Source organism: Dicentrarchus labrax, unplaced genomic scaffold (assembly GCF_905237075.1).
Source record: "Dicentrarchus labrax unplaced genomic scaffold, dlabrax2021, whole genome shotgun sequence".
NCBI lineage: Eukaryota > Metazoa > Chordata > Actinopteri > Moronidae > Dicentrarchus > Dicentrarchus labrax.
In genome coordinates this window covers 22,464,039-22,473,910 of record NW_026136703.1, presented here as the reverse complement: position 1 = coordinate 22,473,910, position 9,872 = coordinate 22,464,039, and the positions used below count along the sequence as shown (strand labels likewise).

General features: G+C 41.7%; 1 protein-coding gene across 1 annotated transcript; it reads right to left on the bottom strand.

Moving 5' to 3' along the window:
- Positions 1-686: 686 nt before the first annotated feature.
- On the bottom strand, positions 687-8,799 carry cdc25b (cell division cycle 25B). Its single transcript, XM_051381769.1, has 15 exons — positions 8,239-8,799; positions 7,997-8,079; positions 7,653-7,704; positions 6,223-6,264; positions 6,006-6,039; positions 5,466-5,588; positions 4,874-4,993; positions 4,651-4,782; positions 4,448-4,525; positions 4,142-4,330; positions 3,418-3,522; positions 3,257-3,319; positions 3,014-3,112; positions 2,537-2,782; positions 687-1,841 (listed from the first exon to the last, which is right to left on the bottom strand). The coding sequence occupies exons 1-15, from the start codon at positions 8,451-8,453 to the stop codon at positions 1,701-1,703; spliced, it is 1,722 nt and encodes a 573-aa protein (XP_051237729.1). The 5' UTR covers positions 8,454-8,799; the 3' UTR covers positions 687-1,700.
- Positions 8,800-9,872: the final 1,073 nt, after the last annotated feature.

Here is a 9,872-nt window from a genome sequence, read left to right as displayed (position 1 = left end):
GAAAATATTGGAAAAAGGCTCATTACCCATGTTCAAGCTGACAAACTTGCTATTTCAAAAGGTTTATACTGCTCGTTTTGTTCCTTTAAAAGCAAACAGATTCTGCTTTTACAATCATAACAGGAAAAAAAAAAACCAACCTTTAAATCCTCACAGTGGAGAAACTGTAGCAAGAGAATGTTTGACATTTGAGCTTAATAATCAATCAAATCAGTAAAAAAGGTCTCCTTCGGGGCTGTGTCCACAATCACTGCCTTATTCAATATGCCCAACATAATAAAACACTCATAAGTGATTTCAGTCATTTATGAATAATCTGGTGCCATCACTGACAGGTGTAGTGTTGTATAATCTTAATGTATACATACAGAAAGGTTAAATTGCATTACAGTATTTCAGCACATAGTCTGCACGCTATGGACACATTCTGTTGCATTGTGGGAATTTTTGGAGGGCAGTGAAGTTTTGTACTAAAAATACAGTTTAAAAAAAAAAAAAAAAAAAAAAGACTTAAAGTAACTATAGTGCACTATATAGCAAATAGGAGCCATTTGAAAACGCATCCCTGGTTTTACTCTGCAAAGTGATTCAAATAACTCCCATTTATTGACCCAGATCCTACCAACAGCACAAAATCTAAAGTCAGACAATTTAAAAAGGAAAATAAAGATACTTGTACATCACAATTGAACACACATTGGCTGTTTATTTCAGCGGCTCCCCCACGAGCCTGTACCAAAATATTCAAATCACCCCAATTCATTAAACAACATTAGATCTGCAGAGGGGAAGACAGTTTCTCTCAAAATTAAAAAAAGAATCAAAGCAAAACACAGAATGTTTTTCTTAGATCAAAAATGCTCTCACACTCGCTGACCTGCAGCATTAGAAAAAAATCTCACTGCAAAGTTAACAGGTAGTTGGTTTGCTTTGGCATCTTCTGGCCGAGAAAAAAAAAAAAGTTACCAAGTATTGCAACTGATCAGAAAGGAAGAAGAAAAGAAAAGCTCTGCAATAATCTTATACAAGTTGTCATTAAAATGTCCAATTAGTATTTTGGGACGCCTAGAGAAAGGCATACAACAAAATGTGTTAAATATGTAAATGGGGGGGTAGACACAATTCATTAAAAATTTAAAAATAAAACTAGTATCAAAAACAAAACAAAAAAAGCACCTGACCATTTCAAGGTATTTAAATTAAGTGCTTAAATAAGGTGGGACATGACAAATGCAAAATAAAAAGCAATAATATCCAGGGAGGAGACTGAGACTTCAGACTTGGCAGTGTGGTTTGGTTGTGTTATTGCAATCTGGCAGTGATTTGTGCTGCAAACGCCAGGATAGTAAAAAAACAAAAACAAGGTAAAAGAGGCAGTAGGTCCAAGTGGTTTTTAAAAACGATCACATTGCTTCAGATCACCTTAAAAGAAATCTGTCCACTGCACCTCAGCGACTTCTTTAGATCAAGCGTTCATCGTGTCACGTCTTTCCCCTCTTTAAATTTGCATAAATAACTAACTTTGCTATAGTTAAATGAACATTTGAGACTTTGTAAAATCCCCTTCTGTTGGCGCAATCCTAAAAAGGCATTTCCTCGTTTGGTGGGGTGAGGCCTCAGGCTGAGAGGAGTTTGTGCTCCGTCTGTTCAGGGGGGGAGGCAGTGTGTTTTGGAGGCAGTTTAGGAGGACGAGGAGGCGCTCACAGCTTCTTGAGTCGGCTGTACATGTCTCTCTTGCTGCGCTCCCCGGCCCAGGTGCGACTCTTGAGGCGGAACTTCCTCAGGTCCTCCTTGTAGTCCTCGTGGTGCATGGGCCGGTAGGACTCAGGTTCACATTGTGACTGCGCAAGAAGAGAACGAGAGGAGTTCAAAGTACTGAAGAGCCACAGAGGGTTTCATTTAATCATTACTACAGTGGACAAGTGCTAACTAAAGTGGTAAATTATAAAAAAGGTGGCTATGCATATGACAAAATCCTCTCAACTTAAAAGCTCAAACTTTTGCAAGACCACGAAGATATGCCTAAAAAAAAAAAAAAAAAAAAAAGCTTGTAAAAGGGACTCTGATAAGCTTATTTTGTTACATACCCGATAGTAATAGGTGATAAAAGCTAGAGTAATAATTTAGTAGTGTAATTTGAATAAATAAGCTTTAGAAAACTAAAAAAGTATGAAAATCCAAATATTATGGAGAAAACTCCAAGTGGCCATAATGCACACTTAGAAAGTGCATTATCTTTCATAAGGTGCCGTTTTATATGGGAATCCCTGACATGAACTCCTTGAGTGCAGTCTCAAAAAATTAAACCCAAATGCACAAAAGGCTTACCTGCCAATCACACATCATCATAACAGAATTACTTTTAGGACAACGGGATTCTCAGTACAAAATGTGTCCTTCAACAAAACCACTTCAGTGACAGACTGAGACAAAATCTCCCCAACAGGTACCAACTGCACTGTGGTGAGATTGTTAGAGTTCGACTGGCAGACAGTTTAACAGTTTCAGTTGAAGAGGAATCAAAAGCTAAACTGACCTGGAAATGGGGGAAGAAGTCTTTGTATCCGCCCTTGAGGATGTAGAGCTCGGGGTAGTGGAGTTTGGGATACTCGTTCATGGCGCGGTCTCGCTCCCTGACGAAGCGGCACATACGGGGGCCGCGCTCCGACGAGAACTCGCAGTGGAAGATTATGACGACGCGTTTGTCCTGGCATGATGGGATGATGGGTGTTTTGAGGAGGAAGTCCTCCACCTGGTCCTCCTGGTGCAAGTTCAGGGCTCCCTGAGAGGCCAAAGACAAACCCAGACGCTTAATTCATAAGATTAAATGACAGTACACGAACTAGGAGAAATACCATCAAATTAATGTATTTATGGTTCTCAGTGACTTGCAGTGTCTAAAAATGTCTTAAAGCTAGTTGCAGTGTATACCTCTACATATTTCTGAAGGAAATGATTCCCACAGTGGATTTTCTTTCTGCTCAAAAAACTAAGTATTTGGACATTCGCTCACCTTGATGTGTCCTCCCTCAAATTCGTAGGGGTAGCGGCAGTCGATGACAATGACTTGCTCGACTAGATGATTAAACTGGTTGGAGACAGCTGCCACCATCTGAGGATAACACAGAACACCATTATTAACAAGTTGAAAAAGGGGCGATTTGTAATTCTAGCACAAAAAAAAAAAGGAATGTTATATATTTGTCCGCTCCACTTTGACAAAGAAAGAAAAACCAACAGTAGTGCCTCTACTCACCGTCTCTGAGGTAATGTACTTGAGGTCTTGATGTTTGCCATCCACTGTGGGGAGTACAAAAGGCTAAAGAGAGGAAGAAAAAAAAAAAAAGGAAGTTAGATCAGAAGAGCAATTCAACACAATTAAGTGATCAGTGTAAGAAACACAGCCGCCCTCCTTACCTTGGTGAAATCTCCTATTAGCTCGTTAGAACCGTCCTCTCCGTCCAGCAGCTTCTCAATGTCCGTCTGGCAGAAGGACTTGGACCTCTGGAGCAGAGAGAAGCCCTGGAAGAGAAGAAGGGAAGAACTTAAGGAGGCAGTCAAGGAGAAAATGAGGTAATTTGAGATAGTCTGTAAAGCCAGGGACAATAGCCAGCAATCCTTCAGAAGCCATTACTTCACTTCCACTAAGGAGGCAACAGATGGTCAGTTTGTGCTCAGGAAATTCATCCCAACACCACGTCTGTGCTGTTGTCTTTTTTAAGCTTAAAATTCCACCTTTGTTAAACAAGACTATTTCCAGGTTGTGGCAAGTGATTTGGACTGGATCAACACTAGAAAATGGGCTGCAATCACTGATGTTGGTGATTGTGTGTGTGTGTATTATGTATTATATATATATATTATATCTCTATATATATATATATATATATATATATATATATATATATATATATATATATATATATATATATATATATATATATATATAGAGTATCTCATCTTTGAATACAGTGAGAAGCATGTGACTAAATCTGGTCTTAATGGAAATCTACCAGTTCATTTATCAAAGTGTGTTCCCACAGTCCTGTTGCCATCATGTGAACACTGGTCTCATTCATTAAACTGGTGCCACATTAACTTCGACAAACAGTTATGGGTGTACCAGGCAGGGAGGACTCACCATTCTCGGGGATTCAGGGTTTTGCTCCAGGGTGGTGACTTGTGTTCCTGCGAGACTGCGTCGCCTCTTCACCCTCACTGGCGTGTTTTCGTCTCTGGGGCAGTCGGGACGTTTGACAGAGGGACGGGACACCGGGCTGGGCATGGAAGGGGAGCGGAACAGGCTCCGCGGTCGACAGCGAATCACAGGCTGAAGGAGACAAAAGGGATTCAATTTTGATTCTTAAGACGACATGCCTAATAAACACAGTATTAATAGAAACACTTATAATAAAAGAAACATTACAACGTCTAGATTCAGACTTACAGAATCTTCTCCGATGCTGTCGGCCACCAGTGGGGCAGTGAGCAAGCTGGCCATTCCCATTGGCATCCCAGAGTCATCCTGTAGGCAACAAGGGGAGGTTGTCAGACAAATAGTACAGCTAAAAAACAATGAAATCATGGTGTTTACTGGCATCTGAAATGAAATCCAGTCAACAAATACATCATTTCCATGGATGGCCTTACCTCCATGTTGTCATCCAGAACTTCCAGGAAGCCGTCGTCTTCGTCGTCCAGAGAGGAAGTGAGGGAGGAACGTCTCAGGAACATGGGGCTGTCACAAAAGTCAAGCTGCTGGATTGGAGGAGGTGAAGAAAGCTGGACACGGGGAAAAGATGAGGAGCGTTAGGGTCTCTCTACAACCGGGCCAACACAATGATTGATAGCGATTCTTCACGTGTTCACATACCATGAGGGCTGGTGCTGAGCTGGGACGGCGGGCAAACGCGTCCTTTGACTGGCCGCTGTTGAAGGAGCGCATGCGACAACGTGATGCCGGCTTGGTTGGTTTCTTGAATTCAAAGCCCTCCTGAAAAAATAATAAACAGTGAATCAATGCTCAACACCTTTTAAGAAGCATTTATCAGCACCTAATTTTCTCGGTTTTATGGATAATACTCCAAATCTAATCCTATCCCAAACTACACTGAGTCAGTGGCTACTAATCTGTTGCTGAGCTGCACACAGTATTCCTGGAGGCATTCATCGCCTGTACTAAACACAAACTTACAGAAGGAAAAAACATAATCCTGTCCTGTGTTGGGTGTTAATCTGCGATACTGAAACCAATATTATTCAAATAACCTTAAGTGACATAATAAAAATCCAAAGATTGGCCAAAGTTTTAAGCCAAATTATGCTATGCTTTCACCATGGCAACAAAGCTTTCTGAGCAATACTGAAGTTCTACAGTAGCTACAGTATCTAACCAGCCATTTGACAATGTAGGTTCTCTTGCAGGTTTGCCTTCTAAGCAAAAAGCCCAAAGCGGTGTCACTGACCTCCGGCATGTTTTCCTTGTTGCCCCGTTTAGAGGATAGGGAAGGTTGTTGGCCGAATATTCCATAGCGGTGAGAATCCGCTTCCTGTCCCTTTAGAGAAGGACTGACACTCTGCAGCTGGAGCTGAGGGAGGAGAAGAGGGATGCAGTGATGAGACTCAGCAACTGTAAACAAGCTGTCCTGTGGTAAGTTTACACTGGAGAAGGATTTGAACTCATTAAATATGAAGAACCATCCTCAGGACAAAATCTTGTTGCCCAGCTAAAAGTTTGACATTTCTTTTACTGAGGCTTTAAAGCCAGTTGGGATTCTTTTAAGAGTCACATTTGCTGCCCCACATACTCCTGTCCCTTGTGTGTTTATTGATCCATTTACTTCATTTTAAACTCTTCTGGAGGCATATTGCGTGCTTTATGGATGTCTGACAGCCAAAATTCTTACATCATCTGTCAGCCCCGAACATGAGTCAAATATTTTACGAAATAAAATAAGACATGCAGGAAGGTAAACAAAAAACAAAAACATGACAAATCTGCTTACTGGCAATGAGTTGATTCTTCGAATTGGCATCTTTCTATAAATGATAGAAGGAAGAAGAAGGAATTGCAGTCAAATCAAACAAAATCAAAAAGGCAGACAAGCCGCTTTAATCTGAGGAGTTATGACTCCCTGGAGAGCAAAATGTTCAAATAAGGAGAGGCAATAACAACCAAACACTAGTTCATGATTGTTGGTTATTGACTAGAAAGCAACTTACTCGTTAATAACTCTGCTCGACTGTTGAATGGCCCTTTCAAATCTGTAACAGAAAACATAATAAAAAAATTAAGGGGTTTTGAAATGCAACAGATTTAAACAAAGCAGCTTTGTACAAGAAAGAAAAAATTAACAGGCAACTAACTAATCATTTAGTCAAAAAATAAAAAAAAGTGAAAGCAGTGAAAATGTAAATTTCTCTGAGCCCAATTTCACATTTTCAAAATGGCTTGTTTTGTAATCCTTTCATTTGTAAAGTCAGTTAACAATTAATCCATTCTAAAGCAATTATGTCAGCCCTAACTAAGTAACATGTCTGTATAATAAAACCTGTGAGGGAAAGAGGCTGGAATGCCTTCAGTGCCAGTCAAAAACACCTTGTGGTCATAAACTGCAAAAAAAAAAAAAAAGACAAAGAACCTGGAGCTCTATTGAGAAAGCAAGGGGAACGGTTGGACTAGAGGAAGTTGGGTGAATGCATAGAGGCAAGAGGTGGTCTTTGCATTGGAGTAATGCCCACCTGTATGCTAAATGAGTAGAGAGCTCAGTGTGCTGCTCAGGAGGGGGGGGGGAGAGAGAAGGGATGCAGGGATCAGCTAATCTACCATATGCCTGCTGGAGCCAGCGGCGCCAACCCCTTTTCTGCAAGACCCTTTTGTTTGTCGGGGAGAGAGCGTGTCCCATTCAATGGAGACCAGAACAAGGTGGGGGCCGTTGTTCTCCAGGGGTGCCCTCATTTCAATAGCCCTGACGCAGAAGAAACTCCAGCCGCCCCTTTTTACAATTGAAATAACAGTGCATAGGAAGAGTGTGCCAAAACCCAGAGGGGGTGGGCTATCATTAAACCCAAGCGCGGGGCTCGTCCTCCCCCCCCCAGCCTGAAAAACTCCTAGCAACCGAGCAGCTGTAAAAAGGAGGTGAATGAGGTCTTGAGGACCAAATGCTGCTGTAAAGGAACTCGCACATCAGACGGCGGCAGATGTCTGCAGAGACTCGCCCAACTCAGAATTAAGAAAGGGGGCCACCCAAGATTAGCATTATGCTGACAAACCCAGTCAAGATAACCAGTCCAAGTGCTGATAGGAACTAGTCTTAACATTTCATCTTGCCTGTGTGCATCTTCTTCCCAAGGGTTACTAACTAAGTAACTTTTTCACTTGGTAACTTAAAGAAAGTTGAGCTCACACACACACTTATGAGATAATCTTCTTAGCAAAAAGAGTGAAGCTTTCATCTTAAAGCCAACGGTAGAAACAATAATCCTACAGATGAGAAATAGTGCTTGGCTCAGCTGAGCCCAAGCACAGGGTGGAGGTGGAGGTTGTGTGTGAGTGGGGGGGGGGGGCTGCTGCTGCTGGTGGGGGTGAGCAGAGGGACACAGCTCACAGGCTGATTGATTAGAACAGACATGATGAGAACGGCGCAACTTACGTGTCCTCAATTTCAACAGGATCCATGGGACTCGGGGGATCCATGCCGAGGCCTGAAGGAAGAGAGATTCGTGTCACAGATCAATACAAGCATCAGGTGGTGCGGCACATGACCCGAGACTGGCACCAAAGAACCAGCTGAATACTAATCGATTACAACTGAGAGGCTTGAAAAACTAACAGAGAAATTAATTGTTGGAAAAAATCACCACTGACAACACTGATCTGAATTTAAGGGACAATGAAATCAGATGTAATGCATGCACATTCAGGCCCCTCAGGCATCGATTCCTAGAGCATCAATTAGCAGAGACAATAGCCTTTAAAGGGGGGGGGGGGGCTCACCAGCATCAGATGAGACGTCAGAAGCAAAAGAGGGAACCTTCTCAAGTGGTGCATGCTTTCTCCTTTTCGGGGTATCATAGTGGCTGCGTGGGGGACAAAAAAGATGAGCAGGGAAAATCAGTGTTGTGGACATTAAACCACAATTTGCATCCATAAACAACAACAAAAAAACAGCTGCAGTTTACATTTATACACGTAGAAGTTATAGCATACGACTTAAATAACAATAATAACAACAATACCTTCCGAGTACAACTAAATTGTTCATGTCCAGAGCCAGATTGGTGACAGGAGACAGCACCGTCGCGGGTCCAGGGGAGAACAGGTTCCTGCAGTGCCCGCTCATTGTGCTCAGCTCGGGCAGAGAGAGCGAGGAAAGCCCGGGGATCCCGTCGGGCCTGCTTTTCAAAACGGTGTTTACAGGACTGGTGCTGCCAAAAACATCCACAGTCTCCATCTTTAGCGCTCCAATTAGTACAAATCCTACAGGACGTTATCGCTGTGAGCTGTAGATTTATTTTATTTTTATTTTTTTTAAGAATTTGGGGTCGGAACGTGAGAATTAGCAAAAAAAACTTCGAGCTAACCCGGAAGCTACCCAGTCAGCTAGCATCGATTTAAGAAAACATTTTCCAAACACAAACGACCCGAAACATCGGCGGGAAATGACTCAGCGGTTCCGTGTGGAGTTAAAACTTTTATCCGGTCTTGTTAAGATACTAAAGCCACATAGTTGTTCCTGTCAGAGAGCTGTAGCACAGCGTACTCCCTCTCTGACGACCCCCGGGTTTCTGAGAACAAGAGACCGGAGCTGCTCGTATTTATGTTCAAAATAGCAGCTCAGGAGCGGCAATCTGTCAGCCAATCAGCGCCGTTGTTCGTCATCCTCTCGACCAATCAGAGCGCGGTACGACACGGCGGCTGTTGTCCCCTCGCTGGATGGATGGAGGAGGAGGAGGAGGAGAAAGGAGGATGTGACACAATCCTTTACATTTTTTCATCTTTCTTCTCAGAGATCTTTTGTTCTCTTAGCTTTTATCAATTAATATGGCAGAAATAGATTTTTTTTTTTTACTAATAGACGTCCCTGCTTTAGGAGGAGTTGTGTCGTTGTATGTGTGTGGAGTAAGATTCACTTGGGTTTGCTGACAGGAGATTCTGGAAAAGATGAACAAAACAGGACACAGCTTTTCCAAATGTCTCTTAATTTTACAAAATGGCTGCCTTGCAGGGCTGTTTACCCACAAATAAAACCACAGTGTAAGTTCATAAATAATAATAATGATAATAATTAATCTAAACTGAGGTCGAACTCATTCACACATGCAAGCTGAAATAAAAGTTTATTGCATAATGCTTACAATAGGACAGAGAGACTGCAAACTGTATGTATTGGCAAGGCTGCATATACACACATATACAGTATATAAATAAATATATAAATGATCTAAACCTGGAAGTTATAAATAAATATTGCATCATTTTATTTGATAGATAAAAGATAAGATAAAACCTGAATTTATATATTGTTGCCCATGATAGATAGATAGATAGATAGATAGATAGATAGATAGATAGATAGATAGATAGATAGAAACCACAGCTTTGTCTTCTTACATAGTCTCTCATATCATTTCTCAACATTTTGGTGAAGCACATTGTGAGCTGACCGCGTGCAACATACCGGTAACAGAAGCCCAGCTCATACGCCTCCCACACAAAGTGACTCAGACAAAAAGAAATCTGTTTCCCACTGATGTAATACCGAATGCTTCCTTTCTTGCCTTTCTGTCCAACCAGTTCACACATTCTTCTCCTCTATAAAAAAAAATCATCTTTAAATTCGTTGTTACGTCGTGTACTGAGAGGTCAGCTG